Genomic DNA, 27969 nt, shown 5'->3' with positions numbered 1-27969 from the left:
TCTTTTAAAAACTTGCTTGTTATTTAAAAGATAATGGAAATAATATCGGGCTTATTAAAACAAACAACATGACTTGCAAGATGTAAAGGAAAACGATACAATTTGGTTACCTGCAGAACATATAGATAGAAGAGGGTCGTATAATATGTGGGCTCGCTTTATTTATTTGTGTGCAAAAGTCAATTACAAACAGCCTTTTAAGTATATACAATACACCATATATTCCTAGGTGAAGATATCTCTTCAAGCGACAGCAACAGATGCATGTTCTCATCACATTCAGGGAACGTTATTGAGTGGCCCTGTAGGGGATACAGAGATAAGCGTAACACATCCTCTACCCTCCCAGGGTCTTCAGTCAAAGGATAGGGAGGAAGGATCTGGTGCACATGGAGAGCAATGAGGAAGAAACAGAGTCAAAGAGTTCAGAGGATGGACGTGTTATCCTGAATGGGGGAATCTGAGAACTTTTTCAGGGTGAAGTTTCTCCCCAGCCCGGCTTAATGACTGGAAAGGATTTGACCTGGAGATAAATATTTGGGGGTGAGGTATTGGAGCGAAGTACGAAGGCAGAGAAGCCCTCTTCTCTGAAACTGCACCATTCTGATTTTTAGCCTTTCAGCATTTGGGGATTGTCTGTTGAAATAATTTCCCAGGCCTAAGGCTTATGAAGAGCTTTCTGCCTCATCCAGTATTACTGTTTCTCTTCATGTGTGTCTTGTGGAGTCCTCAACCTCAGTCTGTGGCGGAGTCTCACACGGTCTATTTAAAAGTAATCATGCCATTCCCCAAACATCTGATGTTGCCCTTTGAGAGGGTAATGGTTTTCCTTTTAATTCTGATTCCATCAATAGAGTGACACTAATCCAGACTGATTTGAGTAAACAGGGCATATTCCCCATTGTCTCTGTGATCTGAGAAAGAATAAACCTGAGAAAGATCACTGGCTGGATTGAAATGGCCCCTTTGGGTGTTTTGCGCAAGCTTAAAAGGAAAAAGAAAATGCCTGTACAGAGTTCTTTCCAAGGCAAGCTCACTTCGGGGGTGGTAATTCTCATAGGGGTATTATACTAAACTGCACCTATTAGTGGCTTTAGCACCAATAAGAAAGTAGAACTATTTCTTTTGTAGTGTTTCCAGCATAGCTGACAAGAGTGTTTCATAAATTTCCGCCTCTGGCAACACACCACAGCTTGACTCAAAATTCCCTCTTTCAGCTTGTATAAGGAAATCTTTTTGCCATTTAAGAAATACAGACAAGATGCAATTCAGATTACAAGTTTTGCATGAAATATCAATTTATGTTACACACACATTCACTAACATTCCAAAAATGTTTTATTCTTGCCAGTTATTCCCTCACCTAGAACCAACATGTGCTCTATCTTAACCCCAGTTACTGAATTTTAAATTGACAGGTGAACATTATCTGGTGAAGCCATCTCAGCTGGAATCCATACAATCATCCATTTGTACCTTGTCTTTGAAAAAGACACATTAACAATTTAAAAATCAGAATATATAAAGTTAGTCCATGTCAAACATGAAATCAATCAACTTAGAAATGAGAAATTTATAATTTTGTTTTGCAGAAAATGGAAAAGAATAGTTTTTGAATAGTATAGGTGCTATATTCTCAGACCAACTAAGGACATCAACTGTGGGGAAGTACAAAGTAAGACTTTTGAAAAGATTTTACAGACACTTCATAGAACTACTGATTTCTTTTAAGGAGGTTGTATTTAGTGGAACCTCACTGTTTCCCCTAATGTCTGTAGGGCAATCATATGCTAACATTCAATGCTTTCAAATTCTACTTTATGGAAGTGGACGATTGGGTTGCTTAAAAAAGAGAAAGAAATGAGTACAAGCTTAGATGTCTCCTCATTTATCCTGAAGCCCAGTTCTCCTCTTACCCACTCCCTGTGGCTTTAAATCAAGGCACTGATTCACCCCTTCCTCTTGCCATGGCTTTACCCTCACCTGCTCTATTATTATCTCTTCAATTGCCCACATGGTCTTCTTGGGTGAGATGAAAGTGATGAAGGAGGCTGTGGAAAGGGAGAATATTAATGTGTGGAAAAGACGTGTCTTCTCCCAATATTTATCTTCACATATTACATCTTACGTATGTATCCTTGTCCCAAAGTCAAATTAAAAAATTTTATGGCAAAGATAGTATCTTAAATTTTGCTGTTTTTTACTGGGTGCGGTTGGTTTTAAATGGGATATTCACATTTCCTTCTGCTCTGTTATTTATTTCCTAGCTGGGATTCTCATTTTGAATAAATGTCTTATATTCAGCTTCAGGATCACTATTTGCATTTAGAGCAGTGACCAGGGAAAAGACTTCTGGTCCTATTTCTAAGACGACTATTTAATAAGTAAAATCAACTCATAATAAACATAGCAAGTCAGTTTGAATTTTGTTCCTAGCTTTGATTAGTTTTAAAATGTCATTACTAAGTCCCTATAAATGATAAGACACCATATCTGTCTCTGTAGAAGTCTAAGGAATGGGAAAAGGTCATTCTCAACTTTTCAGCCCAAGGAATCATTCAGGCTCATTTTTTTTCCCTTCCTGCAAGATGTCACTCATCATCCCTAGAGTATGTCAAGTTTTGCATCTCAAATTCTGAACAATGGTCACACTTTTAAAACACACATAGGTTTCCGCTTTTAGTGAGATCAATATTCCAATGAACTTTTGCTGCTATTTCGACAAAAGCGTTCCATTTTGACATAAATAGTAAATACATATCAGTGTTTAAATACATTTTCTTTTTAAATCAATATACTATGTTCCTTCATCTTGTCTGGCACAGTCCTCCCTTGTATTTTTATTAATTTTATTCCCTCTAAATAGAATGTCTTTGCTCCCCTCACTCCTCATCTGAATTTCAGTTCTCAAACCATATAAAATGTTACCTTTATCATAAACAGTTTAAACTCTATTTCACTCTTTTAAAACTTGAGCTATCTTGGTTACACTGGAGTCATTTATGAACCCCTCATATACTCCCTAAGACTGTGAATTCACTGAGGTTAGAAGCTGTGAATTACTAATTTCTTCTTTCTTCACAGTGCCTATCACAGTGACTATTAGTAGTTTTCAGTAACTGTTGGATTGGAAGGAAGTGTTTCCTTTAGTGGGGGAAATAATCAAAATGGTTTGTGGTTGGTGCTTCAAAATCATTGTATCTGGCTTACAGCCAAGTTTATACTATTTCATTTTGGGGTGGAGTGTTAGGGTGTGGAAGAGAACGAAATAAGGAATGGGGTCTTTACAGAGTGATTATGTAATTTATCTTCTAAATGGGACAGTTTTGAAAGTGAAAAGGTGTGCTATTAGTAATTATGCTAGAATAGCAGGCATAAATAAAGACAAACCAAGACCAATATTTCCCAATTTGTCTATGGCAGGGACCATAGTTATTATAAAGAGCACTGGGCAGAAAATACACGGGTTGTATGAGACTTTAGAAACAATCCATTTGTATCCTTCCAAAGGTTCCAGAGAAGTGATAGATATTTCTGCAAAACAGGCAGCCAATGTGCAATGCAGAGAAATGCATTTTGGTACTTCTAGGCAGTCTCAAGCAAAGCCATTTATTCTCCCTGTGCTCTCTAGTAGAGCTCCAATTACACAATTACACCATTCCTCTGTTCAAAATCCTTCCATGGCTTGTCATTGTCACTATAATAAATGTACTCTCCTCTCAGTGTTATGGTCATCTCTGAGCCACTCTATCTTGCATTTCCAACTTTATTTCCTGATTGTCTCATAATTTCAATTGCATTTGAACTATTTGATGCTTCTGAGTGTATCAACATTCACTCCTCACCCCTCTTCCCTTTGCTGATGCTTATTTCTTCACCTAAAATCCTCCTTCCTTCTTATATTTCTAGAACTTGGAAATTTTGATCTATCCTTCCAAGTGCAGCTTCATCTTACATATGCATGTAGATTTTCTTGACCCTCCTACATCACGGGCTCTCTTTCCCTTTGATGCTTTATATTATCTTGCTCACACACTTAAAAATCTCTCCTGTATTATAATTGCATGCATATTAGACTCATTCCCCCAATGAACTATAATCTTCTTAGTGTAGGAATTGTTTAATTATTTTTAGATCCTGTGTACCATTTTACACATAACTGATGCTCAGTAAACATTTTTTTAAGAGTCGGTCAGTTCTCCTTCTAACCTGTTTCTCTTTCTCAATACTACCTTTCATGAATATTGACAATGTAGAACTTAATCAAAAAGTATAAGTAAAAATTATAAAATGTTTAGAGAGGTGGGCCATTAATAAGCCACATTTCACTATTTTCTTGGGCCCACAAATTGCGTCCTTAAGATTAGGAATAAGATTTAAAACTTAACTTTTGAATCAAATGTTTCACTTTGACACTTGAATCCATTCTCTTCCAGACCCAAAATGTAGTACTCTATTGGATACCATTCGTAGGTTCCACTAAATTGGCACTGGACAATAATGCTATATTAGTCATCTGACGTTTTCCTCAACATACATCTAAAGAAAATTGATTGCCCACTTGGGTTTAACAATTTTTTATCTTCAAAACAGTAAAACTTACAAATTGTGGAAATCATCAAGTTGTTTTCCACAGAAGTATCTTTTTGTTACCTGTATTCATTCTATTTGTTGACATAAAACAATTAGAAATTTAAAAATATTCAACGGGAGAAAAAAGTTGTACTAGGAAGGAAGGATTTTTACCTGTGCCCCTCTGTTCTACCGGCTCAGATTCCACCCAAAGCAATCATATGCACATCAAAGAAAACCAGGGTGTATTTGTGGTAACATATTTCTCAACTGTTTGATCCAAATTCCTTTTTAAAATCTCATGACATTAGATATATACTCCCTTTATAGGCAGAATGTAGAATCTAAATTCTGTACATAGTCATTGAGGAATGTTTTAGCAACTCTGCATTCAGAAAATGTATGTGTAATGAAAAAGAAACCAATTTTTTTGGTTGCTCTAGAAAATCTAGACATCCATTGATGCTTTCTGTTGTACCTGTGACATCCTGTTGAGAATCACTGCTCTTCTAAAAAGTAAAACAAACCAAACATGGGTTTCCTTATCGAGGTAAAGGATAAGTGATTTATTATCTCAAAATCATTTTTTTTCCAGTAGTAGTGAAGGAAGGTATGATGTGCGATCTGTGATCTAAGATGTCTTTCTCCTAGTTCCCTCTGGGCTCGAGGACAACCAACTGTAAAACAAGTAGTGCAATCTATGGCCACAGCATGGAGTAAGGAATATGACGTGGCAGACATGAATTAAACCTGCAGCTTCTGCTTCTCACCCACTGTGCTTTTTCCTATGATACTAAATAGCTCAGAAGCACAACATGGGGCAGCTTAATACATTTATTAACTATCAATAGAAAACTCACACCCATATCTTTTAAATGGTTGAGTCAGTAGAAATAGCACTAGGGGCCAGGCGCGGTGGCTCACGCCTGTAATCCCAGCAGGAGGCCAAGACGGCAAAACACGAGCAGAGATCGACCATCCTGGCTAAACGCGAAACCCCATCACTGCTAAAAACGAAAGAACCGGAAGAAAATATGCTAAAAAATACAAAAACAGCTGGGCGGGGCGGCGCCTGCAGTCCCAGCTACTCGGGAGGCTGAGGCAGGAGAACGGCGGGAACCCGGCGAGGCGAGCTTGCAGTAGCAGAGGATCGCGCCACGCCTGCCGCGCCTGGGCGACAGAGCGAGACTGCCGTTCAAAAAAAAAAAAAAAAAAATAATAATATATAATAGTATTAGGACAGGAAAGATGTTTTTTTCCTAGACCAAGCAGACACAGAAGTCAATTAAGTGAGAATGACCTGGGCTACAGGGAGTTTACACTGCTGCCTCCACACTTTTTTTCTTGCATTCAACTGGCTTTGTACAACAGTTCTTCATGGAAACTTTTTTGGAGCACCTCCTATGAATCATCCCATCTCTCCTGGGTATTAAAAAGAAAGTGGCTGAGTAAAGGGAACACAATCATATACATACAGCTCTCTCAACTACAGAAAGAGAAATCATTAACCCTGATTTGTAAAATGAGGTGTTTCTATATACGAACCCTGGTTTCCCATTTAGTTCTAAAATACTGTAACCCATTTACCAAAGTGTCTTTCCTTCATCATGTAACACCCCGGATGAGGAATTTTAGTAAATATCTCTTTCTAAGAAGGAGTTTCAGATCCTCCCACTCACACATACACATACACACACTTACACACACAGCCCTGTTTTGTTTTGTTTTTCCAGAAAGTTGAAGTTAAAACTTGGTCTGTGAAGAAGTTCCTTTCTTTTGACCCTCTCTATCTCTAAGTCTGAGACCATTCCCAGAGGCTCTGTCTTTCCTAGCCTGGCACTGGGGAGTGGAGCTTGCTTGCGGACTCTCCACTGTACCCAAGGGTAGAGCCTTCAGCCTTGCCTGTTATATCCTGCTCATGTTCTCCTCCCTTCTGGAACCTTTTCCATTAATTAGCAGCACCCCCAAATCCAGATCTGCTAGGGGTTGGGGTAGAATTCAAAAGTTATAGAAAAAGCAGTAGAGAAGGAACAGTGTTCTTATATCGTTTTTGAGTTACCAATTCAAAGAAATTGCTAGCAAATTACTATAAATTTATTTGAAGTCAAAGAATGGGTTACAGTTTTTAAATAATTTTCACTCTTACAGAAAGTTTTATGCCTTTTTCATTTTTAATCTATCCAGTGTTTAACAATTCTTGTGTGATAACAGTAGATTGCTTTTTCTGTATTGACAGTTACTAATACACATAAATCCCCACATATTATAACTTTTATATTAAATTTATGGTTCTCAGAGCCGTGTGGTCCCAGGCATTTCATATACTCAGATGTAGCACTGAATTTTTACAGAGGACTAGATATGAAAGCATAATCCTGTACAGAAAGAAAGCTGTTTGTACGTAATAGAATGGAAGTCAAGCTATGAAATTATGACCTAATACATGCACTGGTGGAAGGATATGAAAGTCATGTAGGCAATACGCAAAAAGACATAGAAAGGTATGGAAGTGCAGCCATGTTTTCTCACAGATATTTTTTGTCGAACTTAGCGGCATTCCAATAGAAAACAGACAAGTGATGCCTTTTGTAGCTCTTGATTACATATTTACCTGAAGTTTTGAAAAACTAAAACCTGTGTACAAAACTATTTTCTTTCATAAGCATGCCATATTCTCACATACAACACGACTCTTTTGCCTCCATAAAAGGAAACAATTTCTACAAATATCCTCTAATCACAACATTAGTGCAATTGCTTTCTTTCACAACATTATATTTAGCTTAAAAATAATCATTTCTTGCCACTTTACATCAACCTTGTGCTTCACTTAGAGATATCAATGAACAGACTTTTGCTTCTCCCATTTGATTTACAAGATCCTAGGTGGCTTATAAATACTGTGTGTGAAATAGTTCATGAATAAAGACAGACAAACTCAGGTATGACATGATGGATGGATCATTTTCTGAATGATTAAAACTGGACAAAATTGGATCCAATAGAATCAAGAAGATCTTAAAAGCTACTTCTATTTAAAAACGAATTGGTAACATTTTAAGCTAACTTTCAATATTACAGCAAAACAAGAAACTCAAGTTTTTCTACCGAGGACAAGCAAGCCTGCTTGAACGTTTTAAAGAAAAATAGGCACTTCCTTTTCCTTCTTTAGATAACTCACTATTTCCCCTGTTGTATTTACACAGTTCAGGAGTCTAGACAATACTGTGGTCAATACGATAGCACAGGCCTGCTTAGCAGCCCTCTGCTCCACTCTTCCTCTTGCGGTCTGCACCGGAATACTATGCATTTTGTTTTGATTTTTAAGGAGCTCAATTTGAGTACTCTAGTCCACTTTTCCAAGCACTCACCTGCAAGCATTTTTATCTGAAACACGGAACTCTCTCTCTACAACACCCCCCACCCAGTCTGATTAGTGTCAACACAGCTGCCCATTCTGAGGAATGTAAACTAATATTGTTGTTAGACCTCCCTCAACCTTAGGAAACTTCCTCAAAGCCTTACAGTCTCTTCAGGATTTTTTTTTTTTATCCCTTTGCACAGGTTTAAACACCTAAGACAAACTTGCTGAGAAGAGATCAGAAATGCAAATAATCAATCCCTTCAATAAAATCCTGTATGCTATAATACACATTTACACACATGCATGTATAAATATTTAACAACGCATCCCTCCAAAGTAACTTTATTTGTCATCACACGTGAAAGTACAAGTCACCCTCCAGACGACAGAAATGTTATTACAGTCCCTTCTGGATTTAGGTGGGTCTCTGGATTGACAGACTTAAAAATGAAGATGGCTTTCAAAAATCTCACCTGATTATTTTGAAAAAAAGCTTCATTTGCTTTTAGGATGAAGTCTGGAAATAGACCTATGCTAAGAAGTTAAGACACAGTCAACTTGTTTTTCTTACTGGTACGTGAATACCCATGATAGGATTCATTGCAATGTATCCAGCAGAGTGTAATCTGCTGAGTCTGTTTTATAAAAGTGACTTTATAAAATCCTGAATGTTAGTTTTCAAATACATGTCATCCAGATTTTTTTTCTTTTTCATCTTCTCCTACTGCTTCATCTCCTACTTAATAATAATAATAATAAAAAATCTTACAGCCACCACAGAAAACATTAACCAAGAAAAGGAGATTCCTACATACAATTTGCAAAACATTACATTGGGTGACCGAGAACCACAAATATGTAAGTCTTTTAAAAAATAATAAAAATTAAAAAGCACCTCTAAATGGAGTGCTAAAATCTAAAATCCTTACCTCACTAAATTGAGTCTGGGCATTGTTTTCCAGGTACAACATGTTAGCTGTAAGATTGATCAATGCTGCTGTCCTCTCTTCTGGCTCCAGGATTTTGCCAACCCCCCCACCCCCTCTGAGACCCTTACGATATGAATCTACTAAGAAGATAACAGAACTCAAGTCCCTCTCTCTCTTTGTCTCTCTGTACATAATTTAAGGTTTCCTAATATATACCCAACTATAGGCATGAGGAGGCGGGACTCTTCTCTTTACCTGTCCAATCCATCAACTTCCACCTGGACTCCTCCACTCCAATGGAGTGAGGCCTCTCCCATCTCATTAAGTAGTTAGAATTCCTTATCACCAATCTTTAAAAGAAAAAGAAAGAAAGAAAAAAAAAAAAAAAACAACCAGGAGACAGACAGTAAAACTTTCCCTGTCTCTTTCATAGAAAGTGCACTCCTCTTTTAAAAACAAAACAAATCTCCCAAACAACCGCACCACCACCACCACGATTTACAGAAGGCATTTCAGAAAGTTATTTTACCTTTGGCAACTGAAAAGTAAACTTCAGGAAAACTTTGAAGGCTTCTTTTTTAAATCTAGATTTAGGTTCAAGAATGGAATACACCAAGTTGAAATTAGGAGAGAGAACTCAATCCACTGTTACATTTAATCAATATAAAAAAATCAAACCCCACTGCCTGATAGCTAATAGAGTATTTAACTTATTTTCCCCAGAGAAATGCCAGTGGGTTCTCATATCAAGGCAATTGACAAAATAAGCTATCTGAATTTTTTTTGAGGCATGTTTCCAATAACAAATTTAAACTACTGGTCCGTTAACTTATAAATAACAGCAACCAGTCCATATTACGTACAGGAATTAGGAATCCGATAAATATTTTTTTTTTTTTTTTTTTTTTTTACAAAACCCTCTTATATTTTGAATATTTCTTTCTCTATTTATTGTACCCAGTTTATAATAATATCTTGCTTGTGAATAGGTAATTAAAAATGATTACAGCACATATGCATCTAATGGTAAATGAGTAGAATAAGTATTAAAGCATAAGATAGCAATTCTCTTATTGTCTTAAAAATACATTTACCGTAACTACATACCAACATCCATGCCAGAATCTGGCCTTGGTTCCAAGATTTGTGGAGATGAATGCACCCTGAGGTTATCATTGATTCAATTGTAAAATACCTCTTTACTGCTGAGTATTTGCTAATGTCAGTTAGATTGATCTCCCATCATTCCTACAACCCCCACTCAGGAACCCCAATGTCCTCTATTTTGCTTGAAAGTTTAGTGGTAAAGACAACTATAGTGAATATTGTGATTTCTCTAATTAGAAGACACAAAATTTAAGAAGAGAATTGGAGCAGAAGAAGACTAGAACATAGCATTTCAGAAACAAGTTTGCAAATTGTTCACAGACTTCCCGATTTTCCTCCCCTTTACTTCTATTTTGCATCCATAAAATTATGCATTGAAGGATGATATGGTCATTGGCTGATATATACCGAGACCATGGTTTCCTGGTAATAATGCCAATCCTTCTTTTATAAAACAGAAACCCAAAAAACTCCCATAATATAATTTTATCTTGAAGTATGCAAGAAATGGACAGACTCTGTAACACTAAAATTGTAATATCAGACAAAACATTCATTTCTTCACACATACATGGAAGAATGATCTCTCCTTTCTACCCATAATTAAATCAAATGAGCACTGCCTATGAGGCCCAAAAAAAAAAAAAAAAAAAAAAAAGAAACCTGCCTTACAAAATACAGGTATAATTATTTGTACAATGTATTTAAATGCTACACCTACTGACAGTTTAAGAGTCAATAGTAGAAAGCAGATGGTTGCTCCCTTAAAGGTGTGCATGATTCCTGTGGCCCAAAAACTTGGATGATCCTGAAAATCATCCAGGGTGCTTTTTAAAAACAGATTTCTGGACGTGGCCCCAGATCTCCTGAATCAGGCTCTGCAGGGTTACAGCCCCAACAACTGGATTTTATACAGCTTGCTAGGCAGTTCTGTATGAGTTATGCTTGGGAATCAATGATCTAGAGGAAATGCTGTTAGCACAACTGCCTACAAAAGTCATTATTGAATTGTTTTTTACACTAATGGGATCATGCAGCCATTTGAATACCCAAATCTAAGGCTCAAGGTCTCAAGTATTGATATCCACTAAAAATGTAAACAACTTCATCTTTCACGAAGTCAAAAGATTCCCAGCAAGATTTGATGGATGGAAAAGTCAGATTCCTTTCACGTGCCACCTCAGCTATCAGCATGAATTCAGATACAGTCTCTAACATATCTACAAAGATTCTGGACAAAATCTAAGACAATATATCCACTGTGGCTACTTGAGAGCTTTGAGTATTTTGGAAGAAAAGAACACTGGACTGGGAGTTAGGAGATAGGAGCTCTCTGCCCTTGGGGCAAGTTACTTAACCACTCTGGATTCAGATTCCTCATTTGTGAAATGAGGGGCAGAGCTAAATGATTTCTAAAGACCATTACAAAGATAAGAGCCTGTTTTTGTCCAGAATCAGGGAAGTGATTTAGAGGATATTCATCTTATTTTACTTGGATATTTATTTGTCCCTCAATTTGCTCATCTCCATATTGTACAAATGAAGTAGTGAAATTGCACAGCTACTTAAGATACTTAAATGACATAAAGAAAAAGGAACAACATATTGGTGGAAAATCCATATTTTTTGCTTTAAGGTATCCTCACAATGAAAAATTAGCTAATGGTTCATGTAGATTTGAACTCAGCACAAACATTTTCATAAAAGAGCTAATAAAAGTATATCTGATGCTTGATTTCAGAATTAGTGTGAATAGCTGACGTAAATACCATGCATTGATTTAAGCAGGTTACAGAGCAGTAACAATTCTCTGCACTCAATAAACAACAATGCTTATACGTGGATCTCAAAGGTTTAGTAACATGCATTAATTTTCCTAACCACCTAGTGGTGTAGGCTAGTATTATTATCTACATTTTTCAGATAAACAAACAAATTCAAGAATTTTAAGTGAATGCCCCAAGTCCTCACTAGTTAGAACAACTCTAGTTAGAGCTCTTGCCTTTTCTCAGGCATTTCCTCAGACTTCTTAAAGCTCCACGGTCTCAGAATTAGGGGTCAGCACTGCCCCCTGGGTAAAAATGCCAGTGCTGTGAACCCACAGCTTTGGGAATAGAAGTCCAAGATGTCAGATCGAAGCATATGCTTTCCAGAAGTAACAAAATGCTAACATTGTGATGAATATCCTTTTCTAACATCCAACTTTTTATTAGAAGTGTTATATTTTCCTGTGTTTGTGTGTGTATTTGTGCATGCATGTATGTGTGTGTGTGTTTAGGTATGTCTGGTCTTTCAAACTTGCATACAGTATTACAGTTTGCTTTTTGGTGTAGGAAAATTCTAATTTTTCCAAAGTCAACTTTACTATTTTTTTCTTTGATGACTTATTGTGTTTCAGACGTAGTTTGAAAGGCCCTTCCCAGTGCAATGTAAAATTTTGCAACCACATTACAGTATTATGAGTTTTGAATGTTTTCACATGCAAATCTTTTAACTTTCCAGAATATATGTCTGTATGAAAAACAAAGGAAAATCTACTCTCGCCCATTGAAAACTGATCTTTATTATCTATTGAATCATACACATATATACATATACCTATACATACATATATGTATACATATATGTGTGTGTGTGTATATATATATATATACACCTGAATGTTGAATGAGGGCAAAAAGGAATATACAGCAATGTCTCCACTTTCTCTCCTCCCTGCTAGAGCTCCCTCACTATCAATTCACCTTTCCTAAAGGGCAACTCTGATCACGTCCCTCCTCAGGGTGTCCCAGTGCCAACAGGACCAAACAAATTATTTACAATGGCATTCAAGGCCTTTTAAAATCTGGCCCCAAACTACCGTTTCAGCTTCACTTTCCTTATAATCCACTCTGCTTAGCAAATGTGGACCCCAGCTGGCTACTTTTGTCCTGTTCAATCTGGTCCCTGAGTTTGGAATGCCTTCATTTGCTTTCCTGATATATTCAAATACTTTTAGATTCTTTAAACAATTTCTCTAAATTTCTCTAAATCCCTAAAGTTAAATCTTCTCTTATTTTATATGAATATAAATAAAAGCAGTAATAAAATTCTACCTTTTAATGCAAAAGCTGTATACTTAACTGTCTCCTCAACAAGATTTTGAAGTTTTGAAGTCAGATTACATTTATGTTCATCATGTCACATTTAGTCCTCCAAAAGCTCGATGAGTATTAGCTCAATTAAACAGTTCTATAATTCTATAAGAGAGAACTAGAAAGTAGAAGAGTATTTACCCAAAGCATTTATTATAAGACAGACACAGAGAGATGTCTTTTTACAGAGAGATGCCTTTTCATCTTGTAAAAATCAAAGCATAGCATCTAATTAAAATAGAAGAGAGAAAAAATATTGCTTTCAATTCAAGCTCAGTATCTCAAGCCCTCAATAATTATTTGTGAAAAGGAAAAGTTGTCAGCATGAAAAACCTGTAATAGTCAAGAAAGGTTGGGGTTTTTAGAGCATGTGTGAAAGCTAAGAAATGGTGGGGCTTTCCAAGCTGCTGCAAAACAAAACCAATGAGATCTTTTTGATATCAGCTACCATTAATTTGAAGGATGATCTACAAAACACACTGAGTAACTTTTAAAGTTCTAATACTGTGTGAATTAAGTGTTTACCTCCCTCTCCTGCCTCAGATAGGTGAGAAGAATTAGCATTTGAGGAAGATACTAAAGGCCACTAAATTAGTTCAACAAATCAATTTTTAGTCTGAGGCTAAGTTCCAAAACAAGATATTAGATCTCATCCATTTGAGGATGACCAGCTAAGTTCTGAAAAATGGGTAAGTCTTATAGGCATACAAGGGGAGATGAGTTCTGTCTTAAATCTTACAGTGTATTCCAGATTTAATTTTTTATTTGTATACATGTTCAAGTAAATGATAAAATGGTAGACAGAATTTAGATTCTCTGCACTTTTTATGGTTAAGGTACTCAAAGCACTTTACATATAACAAACTCATTTAATTCTCATAAAATTATTCCTTAGATACTATGTTCATTGCTATTTTACAGATGAAGACACTGAAGTGCAGAGAGATATTAAACGATGGAATTGAGATCTGAATCTGTGTATTTTGAGACTGGAAAACACTGTGCTTCATGGTTAAATTACATCTTCACATTTACTTTTCCCCCTTACTCCTGTATTTATCCTTCTTCAATGTCACCTATGTCCTACAGTTCATTTGCCGTATAGCCAATGCTATGATTATAATAACAACAGTATTTTACCACTTACCTGGATTTAGATAGTGCCTTACTTACAGTTCAAGTAAATAGATGTACAAATGTACAGAGATAAGATAATCTCTCCTCATATTGTTTCACATTATGGATTTAACATTTTTAGATTACAAAAATAGTGTGAAATTTAGAAGAAAAAAGTAAAATACAGATAAAAAATGAAAGTCAACTGTAAGTGCAACTCTCATAATTACATTAAAAGTTTCTATGGTCTTCCTCCTATGTTTATGTATGTAAACAAGATTGAGATCATACGCAATATAATTTTTTTAGTTATCATAATATTTTGAGTATTTTCCCCTGTTAAGTATTCCTACAACTAAAAGTACTGGGTCAAATGTTATGGACTTAAGTCACTTCATGGGTATAGTATCAAGTTATTTTCCAGAAAGATTGCAACAAATTACATTTGAGTGAGGCTATTACAGCACTGAGTGGATTATCTTTTCCAACTTTATAAATAAAAAAATATTTTATTTTCATATTAATTCCCTTTATTGCTAGTGATATTACATGTTTCAATATGTTCATTAGCCCTCTGCATTTCTCCTTTAAATGGTCTGTTAATATATTTTGCCTTATTCCCAATCCCTGCTCCATTGAAGTAGTGTCTTCTTTATTAATAAAGTTTAACCCTTTAATAGATTCATCAAATATTTCCAAATTGCTTTTCTTTTAGTATTATACACACTAAAATAAAACTATTTTATTATATAAAACTGACTTCTTTAGGATTTTAAAATACATGTATTTGTGCAGATTACAAATATGTTGTTGAAAATACAGAAAATACACAATGGATGGAATAAACTGCAGTCATTTATCCTAGAAACTACAGGTAGACACCATTAGCATTTTGGTTTATTCTCTTCCAGAGATACATATTACACATAAGTATGTGTTTTACCAGCTGTACACATACTCAATACTAAAGATATATTTTGTTAAATATGTACATATGTATCTGTGTATACAGATGCATATACCTACTTTTTGAAATTAATCTGCTAAAATGAGTACATTCTCAGGTCATTAAATGCATTATATTAAATTTTAAAATTAAAAAAATTAAATTGCTACATAGTTATTGAATTAATTTAGCTATTTCCAACTAATTGGGAATTCAATTTGCTTCCATTTTCTTTACCACTATAATCATAAAGCAAAAATTATTACACTATTTATTAAAGTACACTACCATAAGCAAATTATTCAATTAAAAGACAAAAATATTTTAAAGCCCGATAGATACATTAATTTCCAAACAGGATACCGGTTTATGTTTAGGCCAACAATGCATTACAGAGCTTACCTCACTACAACACTAGTACAAGCACTAGCAGCTACTATTATTTAAAATATTTAAAAAAATATCTTAGAGTAAAAACTCATCAACAAAATTAAGTTCCTCTTATTGCTATTATATGTTATTCATTAAAATAAACATACTCATCTGTACTCCCACTGACTGGTCTACTTTGGAAAGAGAAGGTCTTAAATCAAACTACATTGTGTTTGAATAGTGATGTGTTGAGTTTCTTTGAACCTTCATCTCTAAAAGCAAAATATCACCTCACATTATAACATTTAACTTCCCTAATCAGGCCTATGGCACTATTTAGTTTATGATAGATTCCAAATAAATGTCAGTATCTTTTATTGTTGTATTTATCAATATGTGTATTTCTGAAGATGGCTACTAAATATCTCCTATAAATTCTTATTTTTTAAAGCACTGGCTTGTCTTATGTTTGAATAGACTGATTAAAACTATATATTTCAGTCCCTGGCCCTCCTACTTACTGCCACATCCTCCATACAGCTGCCACCATGGCAAATGGTCATAGACGCGGTCAATTGCCGGCAAGGAACAGTGGAAAGAACTCTGGAATCAACATCAGGAAACCTGGGCTTTGGGTTTCACCTATTTGATTTTGAGTTTGTCTCTTTTCTGAATGGATAATGAATAAGTATTCACTCAGGTTCATTGCATAACACATCACTTTTCCTTCTGATTCCACACTGGGATATATTATAATACAAGCCCAGATTTCCATAATTCATTCTACCTTGAAACCATAAAAACGAAACCCCTCTTGCATTCAGGATCATGCATGAAAGGGTACTGTTCTAAGAGTCATGAATTTTGGGTTAAATTCTGCATCTGCCAGTAAATTCATTACATTACTTGAAGCAAGACACTTCCCCTGCCCATGCTTCAGGTTTTCAAGCTGTTAATTGGGTTTAGTGTTATTATATATTTGGCATCCTATATAATTGTGATCCTACTCTCCTTGGAGATGGCATTTGTCTATTCAACCTAGATTTGATTTACTATTGATGAAGACAAGACAACTTCCCTCTCAACTTGACATCAGACGTCTGTTCCTCGTGGTATTTCCACCCTAAAGGGCCAGTGAGGCAGCTAATTTTATAGACCAGTTGATTTCTACCAAGATTTCAGCCCTGGCAATTTTAGGCTTCACTTTTAGTTCCTCAATTTCTCTCTCCTCAGCAGGAATAATAGGTTGGGCAGGAGATGCCTCATTCTTTCTGGAGGCTGTATTTTGAGGCAACTCAGCTTTCTTACGTAAATCTTCTCCACCCTTTCCAGGAAAAAAAGAAAAATCCCTAGGCAAAATAGAAAGGAGGTGTATTTACTGTGGAATCCTAGATGAACTCCAAGTGGGGCGGGGACTGTATTTTGCTCTTAGAGAGTTCTAGCGTCCATCTCTGGTTTTAACTGCTGCCGGTCTGCACCTTTAGTTACAGTATATGTGTCCACTAGTAGCCACAGTTGTTTTAGAAAATAGGAGAAGTCACAGGTTTGTGACATAATCTCACCTGTGAATCTCCCATCCAGTATGCACACCACCTTTGCATCATAAACCACGAGGGTGGATAAGCCACTCCGAGAACCCTGTTTTCACTAATCCTCTCTGCTACATTGTTCAGGATTACATTACCCTTAAATCCTAAGTATACAGAAATGGTGAAAGTAATGGTGGATGTAAATGTGGTATCTGTAGCTATCTATAGTTTTCAAAGGTCCACTTGTTTCATGCTGTGACTTGTTATCAGGCCTTGACATAGCTATCTAGTCTGTCTGTTTCTCAGCCCCTTGCAAGTACAACAAAGACTTGGCCAAATCTTGTGGGATTTCTAAAGTTCTTTCTGGGCCTGACATTCTCAGATTTTCTCTACACTTCTGAAGGACGCTAGTCCCTCACTATGCAACTGCTTTGATAATGTCTGTTTGGCAGAAAATAGCCCTTAACATAAACACAAAACAAGAAAAAATGCATTTTAAGAAGAAGAAGAGAGTCAACATGATCAGGAAAACAGAAAGACTGAAACCTTAACTGGACCCAGGATAACTGACATCACTGCCACCGCCAGCAGAGAGGTGGAAGTAATTTAGGTATGACAAACCATAGTGTTTCTTAACACTGGGGAAGCAGCATGGACTGGCAGCTCTCCCAGGCACACATGTCACCAGGCTGCTGTCATCTTCCTTCTGTGACAACAGGCCATGGGAGGAAAAGCACCTATCTCTGGCAACAATTTCCACTCACTCTCAGTGTGGGGTGTAGGAGATCTTAGTCCAAAACAATAATAAAGACATAAAAATAACTGCCTTCCTTGTGTCATTTTTGTCCCAGTGGCCCTGAGTACAGAAGAGAGTTAAGTGTACATAGAATTAGGAAATAGGGGCTATAAGTAAGGTATGGAGGAAATTGTTTTCCAAAATGAAAAACCAAATCCAACTTCAAGAGTGTAAGAAAATATTTTGATAAGAACGTAATGATCAGTTCTAGCTTTAAAGTATTCTATATTTCTGTCTAGGATGATCTAACTTGAGTACTTCTTTTGAAAAAGTCTTGTTAGTGGGCAAAGAAGGGTGCAGTGATTTGGGGCTGGGTTATAAGAGCTTAAGGATATGTATCCTGCATTGCAGCTTACAAAGCATACATCTCTTATATTTCACAGTTTGGCAGCTCTGTAGACCCTAGTTCCTCTATTATCTCCAACAGGCAAACTCAAAACACATTCTTTAATACCCACATAACTGCTACTTCCATTTTACTCCACACTGGTTGAGTGTCTTCTATGTACTTGGCTTGTGCTTGCTAGGATCTGTCTTCTTGCCTTTTTTTGTAATTTCTTGTCTTTTCTAGGCAGTCAGTTGCTCTCTCCATTAACATTTTACTAATTCTTGGGATACCTATATTATTGTTGATCTGATCTTATTGCCTTTTAGTTATGTTTTCATGAATCCCACACTGAAATAGAAGCTTGAGAGCAAGGGCAATGCCCAATTTAGTTCTGTATTTCCTGCAGCTTGGAAAGTATGCAGAGTAAGCACTCACATTCTGCTTGGGAGATGTTTATTTTGGTTTGATCCATATAATAAGTCTGTGAAGTTGGCAGAGTCTTACTGTCCTCCATTCTCAGATAAGGAAATGAGGCTCTAGAGGGGTTAAATGTCATACTCAAGTTCATACGATAAACTATACTTAAGGCTGGAGCTTGGAACTCGGGTTTGCTGGCTCCAAATTTCATGCTTCCCTGTGCTACACAGGTTACTCTGTCACAGAAGAGATTACTGTCTTGCACGCATGCCTGAACATCGTGCAGGAATTCTGTATCAGAGCAAATCACGTTTTTTACTTGCATGCTCTGCAAGGGAAATTGAGAGGTCCTGTGGACACAAATGGCTCCCATGGATTTTCTTTGCAGCTTTTTTCCCTACATGTTGGTATTCTGAGCTTCCTACTGTTACAGACACAATGAACTGACTTAACTCCACTTTCCCAAGCCTGATTCACAAGTCGATTAAAAAGTGGTGCAACCAAGTAGGTGTGACTCTGTGACCCGGGTGGTTAAGCCAGATCTTCTGGCCTATGGAGGTTGCTGGTTTGATTTTGTAAGAAAACATTATCTGCATTGATCATGAACTAGACAATTCTGTAATAATGTCACAAAGAGATTAAAAAAGACTCAAGAGGAGTGATGCATTTTAAAAATATAGGTAATTTCCAGCAAAGATTGCAATTTACTTTAGGGTTAATATATATGTGGCTTAAAAGTAAAGGGAAACTAAAGACTATAGCCTCCTAATAATGATGAAATCATTTCTTCAAATGGAATTCAGTATGAGTGTTGCATTTAAATCACAAAAAGAAATGCATAGCAAAGTCAGACTTCATTATAAGTAATATAAAGACACATCCACACATCCACACACACACAAGCTATGGAAAAGCTGGCTTCAGCAAAATAAAAAAATAAAGCTAAGGAATTATTTGTAACTCAGTTGCTAAGTGAATGAATGGTAATATTACACCCATCTTATTTACTTATATTCTCTACTTTAAGTATTTCTTCGATTTATGAGGTTTTGTGATGCAGATAGTTTCTCTATGGGGTAAGGGATTTAAGCTACAAAGTTAAAGGGCCAAGTTGATAACAATGTAAGTGGTGTGACCAGATCTGTAAGATTATGGACAAAAAAGAGAACTGATGTTTCAGTCTAAGCATCTCTTTAAAAGATATATTCAGCTTCTTTTATCCTAACTCGTTCCTCAAAATATCCACATTCTTACAATTCCTGTTTAGCAACAATCATAAGTTCTTGGCCATGATCATTAACTAGAAGACTACTTGAGCAAACTAAAACCCATGTACAATCCTCACCCATCAGACAAGCTCTACTTTCGATTCCATTATGACTCCAGAATGGAAAAGATCAAAAATGTTTACTGGTTCATGTAATAGAAAAGATTGTCAAATTTGAGTTTTGCATCCTCTTACAGGGAATCTAGACAAAAAAAAGTGAAGGCGAACGTAAATAATAACTGATTAAAAATTAGTTGATTTTATTTTAGCGATACATCAAACCATAGATCCATTCAGTGTATGTTAATACTAGAAGGGCCATCAGTATGTTAGAGGCCATCAGTTAGAGACCATTTTATTTCTCCCACATACACATGTAGACAAGCACATTTCCTTTCAAACATTAACTGAATATTTTATTGTACATTATCCTGCAATAAGACCTAGAGAAGAATAAGACTCGGCCGGGCACAGTGGCTCATGCCTGTAATCCCAGCACTTTGGGAGGCCAAGGCAGGTGGATCACTTGAGGCCAGGAGTTCGAGACCAGTCATGGCCAACATGGTGAAACCCTACTTCTACTGGAAATACGGCAACTAGACAGATGTAATGGCGCATGCCTGTAATCCCAGCTACTCAGGTGGCTGAGGCACCAGAATCACTTGAACCCGGAAGGCAGAGGTTGCAGTGAGCCGAGATTCAGCCACTGTACTCCAGCCTGGGTGACAGAGTAAGACTCTGACTCAAAGAAAAAAAAAAAAAGAAGAAGAAGAAGACGATGATGACTCAGCATCTGTCCAAAGACTTCCTCATCTAGTATAGGAGACATATACTTAAAAAAAAAAAAAAAAAAAAAAAAAAAAAAAAAAAACAAAACAAACAAACAAAAAAACTAATATGTTTACAAAGTCGAGTGAAGTGCATGTGAAATAGCAACTAAAATGAATGCTAAGTAAGTGTAAAGTTACAGACATAGTTCTATGGGAACAGAGAGAAAGGAGTGATTAATTCTTCATGAAGAGATAAGGAGTTGAATCCATAAGGTAAAAAGGAAATAGAAGAGGAAGAGGAAATAGACCTTTAGGAATCTAATTAAGAAACAGCATAGGACAAAAGACAGAGACATGAAATTATGCATTCAGAATAACAGGGTGAGGCCAGGCATGGTGGCTCACACCTGTAATCCCAGCATTTTGGGAGACAGAGGCGGGTGAATCACCTGAGGTCAGGAGTTTGAGACCAGCCTGACCAACATGGTGAAACCCCATCTCTACTAAAAACACAAAAGTTAGCTGAGCATGGTGGCAGGTGCCTATAATCCCAGCTACTCAGGAGGCTGAGGCTGGAAAATTGCTTGAACCCAGGAGGCGGAGATTGAAGTGAGCTGAGATCCTACCATTGCCCTCCAATCTAGGTGACAGAGCAAGACTCTGTCTCAAAAAAAAATAGAAAAAAAAATAAAAAAAAAACCAGAGTGAGTTAGGTGAGCCTGGAATGACAGGAGATGGAAGACAGAGTAGGAAAGACATGTTGAAATAAGACTGTGGTGGACTTGAATTATCTGTATCCTTCTCATACTTGAAGTAAATATGAGAAATACACCTCAGCTTTAAGCTTGCAGAAAGGTTTATGACTTATCTTCCCTGAAGATAAAGTTATGGGCTAGATCACCTTTTATTTCCTATGACTTGATATTTCAATCCCTTGGATTACAAAAGGAAGCCTTTCATGTGAATTGAAAGGATATTTAAAAGACCACAGAATTTAGGGAACCGTCTTCTGCTACTGCTATCACCAAAGATCAACATCAACCTCTCTTCTCGCTCTTATCCTGCATAGAGAAGTGTGCCAAGTCCACCCAACTGTCACAACAGCATTTACCCTCTGACCCTCAGTAAACAATTGCACAGGATGCCTTTTTAAATTGCTGGAGCTACACTCCCATTTCTTTCAAGACTGACCTGCAGGGCTAATTAGAGAGTTCAACTCTCTGCCCATCTGAGACTAACATTTACATCTAGGTCTGTAAGGCGAAACCAGTGCTCCTAACAGATCCCTAGCTTTGGAGGACTCTAACCTAGCAGGGGCTGGCTTTTGTTTTCAGGATAAATTTAGGAATTCAAACATAAAGATCCATTTCTTCATTGCTACTCTTCTATAGGATTGTGAGCCTTTAATAGAAAGCAATCAGTTAAGCATCCACTCCTAAATCCTTTCTTCATTATTTCCTAGGACTATACATGTATTCACCCGTAACAATAGTGCCCCTTTCTCTTCTTAGGCCCCAGCAAGACAAGAAGAGAAAGGAGGAAGGGCTCTGCCTCTGTCTCTGTCTCTGTCTCTGGAGGGAAACATGGTGTTCCAAAGATAAAGGATAAAAGCGAATGTCAGGCTTATTGTAATAATATGGGCAGTAATTGTAAGCAATGATAAAAATAAAACTAAAGAATATTACATCAAGAGACTTTAGAAATCATATAACCACACATTTTCATTTAGAGAAAGACAATATGAAATCCAAAGATTGAAAATAAGTGTCCCAATGCTTTGCAACTCTTTTTTATATTTTGTTAAATACAGGGTCTTGCTATGGTGCCCAGGCTAGTCTGAAACTCCTGGGCTAAGCAGCCCTTCTGCCTCAGACTCCCAAATTTGCAGCTATTTTGTAAATGTCAAGTGGCTCTCCTTCTCTCCTCATTCTTAGGATTGCATCCCATATTTGAAATAATTACATTACTCATTACATTTAACTATGAGAACTACATATATTTTTGTTTATGGCCCAAGGCTTATATTTCAAGTGTACCAAAACTTTGTCTCAGTCATCCCATTGGGCTGCCTCAATTTCTGCTTTAAATTCAGTTAAGTGTTGGTGACTGTTACAGGTTTCCAATAAACATACTAACGTAATAGTAAAAGGTAACCTCTGTTTCTCTCGGTGAAAAGTTTTCACTTCTATATTTGGGGCTTAAAAAAGATATTTAAAAATGTGTGAATTAGAGATAGAAGGTTAGATATCACTAAAAAGAAATGAGGACAAGATGCTTATGATATTCAGAGAAGTATAGTAGCTGTTCAACTATATTGGAAGATACTTTACAAAAAACTTGATCCAAAGAGTACCCCCAATCAAATAGAAAGACAAAACTAAGTCAAAACAAGGAGAGAGAGAACATGACATGTTATGATCTAGGAAACTGTGTGGAAGGTAGTTTTCATCTTATACTGAAAGGGTAGAACCTAGAACCCAGCAAGAAGGCAGAATCCTCTGGTTTGGGGTGAGGACAAGAAAATAAGACTGACTTGAGGGAGAATGCATTTGAAGTTGTAAAAAACTTAACACAGTGGACTCAATAACACTCAATAACAGGAAATGACTTTTTTATATGACTTTTTTCAATTTCTTTTTTTTTTCTTTTTTTTTTTTGAGACAGAGTTTCACTCTTGTTGCCCAGGCTGGAGTGCAGTGGCACGATATCGGTTCACCACAACCTCTGCCTCCCAGGTTCAAGTGATTGTCCTGCCTCAGCCTCCCAAGTAGCTGGGACTACAGGCACCTGCCTGCCACCATGCCTGGCTAATTTGTTGTAGTTTTAGTAGAGACGAAGTTTCACTATGTTGGCCAGGCTGCTGGTCTTGAACTCCTGACCTCGTGATCTACCCTCCTTGGCCTCCGAAAGTGCTGGGATTACAGGCATGAGTCACTGCGACTGGCTGTCAATTTCCTTTCTATAGGAAAAGATTTGTACCTCAATGGCCAACTGCGGACCTAAGTCTTGAGAATATATTCGATAACAGTTCTAACATTTTGTATAGCACTTCATAGTAACAGATGATTTGCTGTATCTGATGCCCTATTTGAAAGCACTTCCCATACTTGGCTGCAGTCAAAAGGTCTGGGTTCTGATACTTTCTAGGTTGGCAGCCTTGGGGAAAATTGGAAACTGCTTTTACAGTTATTGAATAGGGATAACAACACCTACATCATCTCACAGGTAACTGTAAGGGTTGTCAAATGAGATGAAATGTTTATAAAGTGGGAAAAACATGAGATTATAATCAATACTATATGGAGATTACCAAAAGAGCGATGCATATATCTTTATGTTCTACTTACTGCAAGGCTCCCTTCAAACACAGATGCACATACAATTCCTGTCACATTTTATCTTTAATTATCTCAACTTGAGACTTATCGGCTCACAAAAGTATTTGATCACAAGGAAAGATGGTTGCAAAGGTGCTACACATAGTTCTTTTAAAATCTTCTTCCAAGTATAAAATTTGTGTCCTAAAGGAAATTCAGTTTGTTGGAAGAAAGCAATTTTTTTCTTTAGACAAATTATAAATATGAAGCCAAGAACTTGGTGTGTTGTTTTTTTTTTTCATATTCAGCGATATTTTCTGATCTTCAAAGGACAGAATACATGGATATGTGTTTTCTTACTTCCTAAGGGAATTATAAGCCAGTCCTTTGCATATTATAATGATAGAGTTAAAGCCCAGACAGAATGGGTGGTTAGATCTGATGACCTTTGTGATCTCAAAGTTTTCTATGATTTAACAAATACTCTCACATGACATAAGCTAGAAAAAAAAAAGCCGTTGATGGAGAGGATGATTAAACAATATTTGTAAGGTCACTGGGTATTTATATTTGGTGATTTAATGATTAGAAAATTATTCTAGTCTCTGTTAAAGAGCAAAGTCACCTAAAAAAAAAAATGTGGCAGCCAGTATTGTTCTTTAACTCTCCTAGGAATCAGCTTCTGAATTTTGAGTCATGGGCTGCTAAAAGGAAACAATTTTGGCTTGGCAACTTACTCTCTTTGTGTGAATTAACAAGATGTGTACAAAATTAATGAAGGCATACTCAAAAAGATCTCTAACAGGGTCCATCAACCTTATTAAACACAACTTCACTTCACAATGGTTTCTTGGAGCCATAATGGCCTGAAGCTGTCTGAAAGATTTACTGTCTAAGGACTTTGACCTAAAATAAGATTTACAAGGGAAATTTTTGAGGAGCAAAATAAATGCAAGAATGAGAATTACTCAGAGGGAATGAGTCTGACACAATCAGAAGGGATTAAAAAGACAGTAAACGCCTTACTTGGTACAGTAGAAGTTTCTTTTTTCAGATCCAAACATTGTAGGAGAAAGTGCATACAAAACATTGCATCAAGATCAAGATAACTTTTAGAGCGATTGCTTCATATCCTGGTGCCTTAGCTTCACAGAGAAAGGGCAAAAACACATCTTTATCGCTGATCTTTCTTTGGAAACATTTTCACTGATTTATTGATTATGGAGGAGGACCACAGAATAAAAGGAAAGACCCCGTTTTCTCCTTACACTAACGGGCCTTGATGTTTAAGTATACAGCTGCCTTCAGATGCTCAGATAAAAGACACTAAGTGGAAAGTAGTATATTATCTACTTATTACCCCACTTATCTGCTTATTTCTTCCTTGAAGTCTGTCTGCAATATCAATCACTTCTCTGGCAGCTTGCCTCACTACAAAGGGAGGATTTGATCCCCTGCTTAGTCCTCTAGAAGCAGCAGACTCGTGCAAGACTAATTCATTTACACCACCAACGCTGTTAGACAAGATTATCAAGGGGTTGGGGTTGGCATGCTCTTACAGACATTTCTTGAAAATGAGACAGAAATTAAGTCTACTTTTCCATTAAACACGATGCAGTCTAGGCACTAAACAGCAATGAGTAACCACGAAACGCATCAGAGGAAAAGCCTTGATACTTTCTCCTAGTAGATATGAGCTGCTGTTAGGCAAAATGACAGCGTGAGAGCAACTATGGAACATACCAAAAAAGTTTGCTAGTCTCAAGTTGGTGTGTACTGATTGGTGAAATATAGAGCTAGTTTCCAGAGATTTTATACAGGCATCTAGCCTGTATTTCAAAGGAAGCATCACAGTATAGTGGAAACAATGAGGAGACCTGGATTTTAGACTGGCTCCTTCACCAATTAGCAATGTGATCCAAGGCTTATCACTTCACTTCTAGGAGCATCAGTTTCCTTATTGGTAAAAGCATTAGCTAGCTAGTAGCTAATCTCTAAAGCCAGTTCGAGCAGTGATATTCTAAGTGAGTGAATAGAGCATTAGGTTATGAAGGAAAACAAACTAGCTCTCCACTAAATGTAAAATAGTTGTTATGCTTGGGAAGACATACATAAAACTTTGGGCCCGGGACAAGAAGCAAATTAGCAGAATGTCTATATGAACTCCTAGATTCATCATAATGGTTTGTTTATTTAACTGTCTTCATTAGCTGCTCTTAGTACATCAAAGGAGTGTTTCCAAACCCTTACAATTAGTCATGTAAACAAAAGCACAATTTATCACTCTACCATGCTCAACAGTTTCCGATATGCTATCAAATCCTATTGAGAATGATATCTATACTAAAGCCATTAGATTATCATACAAATATTAAACAGGGTCGTATGCATAGGAAATTTTCAACGTATTTTAAGAATAAATGAATCAATCAACGAATTTGCTGAATGTTGATGTGAACTGACCCACTGATTAGCAGACACTGCCCAGACATTTACTGCTTTAGCCAAATGAGAGCCAAGATCTCACTCTCAGATAACGAGGCAATCAACCAAACAAACCTTTATTCAAACACGAGTTATACGTATACTGTCACGTGTGCCCAAATGTTCAACTCAGGAGGGCTAAAAAAGAGTCTGTGACATTATTAACAGGAGAGCAGGCGTGAAAATTAAAGAAAGTGAGGGTATCTTCAAGGCCAATCAGCTGATCAGTGCTTTCATCCTCCATATATATACGTATATATACATATATATAAATATGTATATATATTTGTATAAATATATATACACATATATTTGTATTATACATATATATTTATACAAATATATATACACATATATGTATAATACAAATATATGTGTATATATATTTGCATAAATGTATATACATATTTGTATAATACATATATTTGTATAAATATATATACATATATAAATATGTATATATGTATATACATATTTGTCTCAGCTTTGTCATAAATGTCACCTGTAGGTAGAATAACATGCAATAATAATAAAACATATCTTTGAGATCCCATTCAACTTGGAGCTCCCAAACAATAGCCACATTTGTACTTGTTTAATGTTAGTATAAAATATTATGGGCACCTTTTAATTGTCATACATACTAACCTGTTCACTAATGAAGTTAAGTGGCTCTTCATAACATTTAATTAAGCCAAAAATCCAACAAAATAATGCACTTAGAATGGTGGTAGATATATATTGCCTGTTGTTGTGAGGAGCAAGGGTAATAAAAGATGTGAAATAACTTTTTAAACTGTAGAGCATTACTCAAACATTTTATTTGTTTGTTTTGATAAATAGGTATCATTCTTCAAATCTTTACTGCAGTTAGCTTTAGTTCATCCAAACAAAAACCTCTGACATATTAAATGATTTATACAGCGGAAGTGACTGATAAATTTCGAAAATTTTGCCAGTATCAAACATTTCGTTCTTACCTAACAATCCTGTAGAGATTGACTTGGGTTAGGCCTCCTCAAATTTGGCGTAAACTCAGACCAAAAAATGTTCTTTCAAAATTGAAAATTGAAAAAGAAGGGACAGCCTTCTAGCATAATTACTATGTCCAATAATTCCCCAAAGGGTGAAACTGTTGTTGTTTAACCTTTGCTGCAAATTTCTTAATAGATGCCAAAATAATTTTTTTTTTTTTTTTTTTTTTTTTTTTTTTTTGAGACAGAGTCTTGCTCTGTTGGCCAGGCTGGAATGCAGTAGCACGATCTTGACTTACTGCAACCTCGGTCTCCTGGGGTCCAGCAATTCTCCTGCCTCAGCCCCTCTGAGTAGATGGGATTACAGGCATGTGCCAACATGCCCAGCTAATTTTTGTATTTTTGGCAGAGACGGGGTTTCATCATGTTGGCCAGACTGGTCTCAAACTCCTGACCTCAGGTAATCCGCCCACCTCGGCCTCCCAAAGTGCTGGGATTACAGGCATGAGCCACCACGCCAGGACCAAAATAATTTTAATATTTACAC

General features: G+C 36.5%; 1 protein-coding gene across 5 annotated transcripts in view; it reads right to left on the bottom strand.

The window, feature by feature from the left end:
• TP63 (tumor protein p63) overlaps nucleotides 1-27969 on the bottom strand; it is a 271076-nt gene that overhangs the window by 103620 nt on the left and 139487 nt on the right. Inside the window, exon 1 of one of the 5 annotated variants that reach the window (XM_017873432.1) lies at nucleotides 8866-9045. The exons of 3 other annotated variants lie outside the window; for them this stretch is intronic. In XM_017873432.1, the coding sequence (XP_017728921.1) occupies nucleotides 8866-8907 (42 nt within the window). In that variant the 5' untranslated portion in view covers nucleotides 8908-9045. Of the gene's footprint in view, nucleotides 1-8865; nucleotides 9046-27969 lie in introns of those variants that run through there. One more of the 5 variants, XM_017873430.1, reaches the window with a different exon arrangement.

Source organism: Rhinopithecus bieti, unplaced genomic scaffold (assembly GCF_001698545.2).
Source record: "Rhinopithecus bieti isolate Rb0 unplaced genomic scaffold, ASM169854v2 scaffold_5626, whole genome shotgun sequence".
In the NCBI taxonomy this organism is placed as follows: Eukaryota; Metazoa; Chordata; class Mammalia; order Primates; family Cercopithecidae; genus Rhinopithecus; species Rhinopithecus bieti.
The sequence above is the reverse complement of the archived record's forward strand: the minus strand, read 5'-3'. Positions and strand labels throughout refer to the sequence as shown.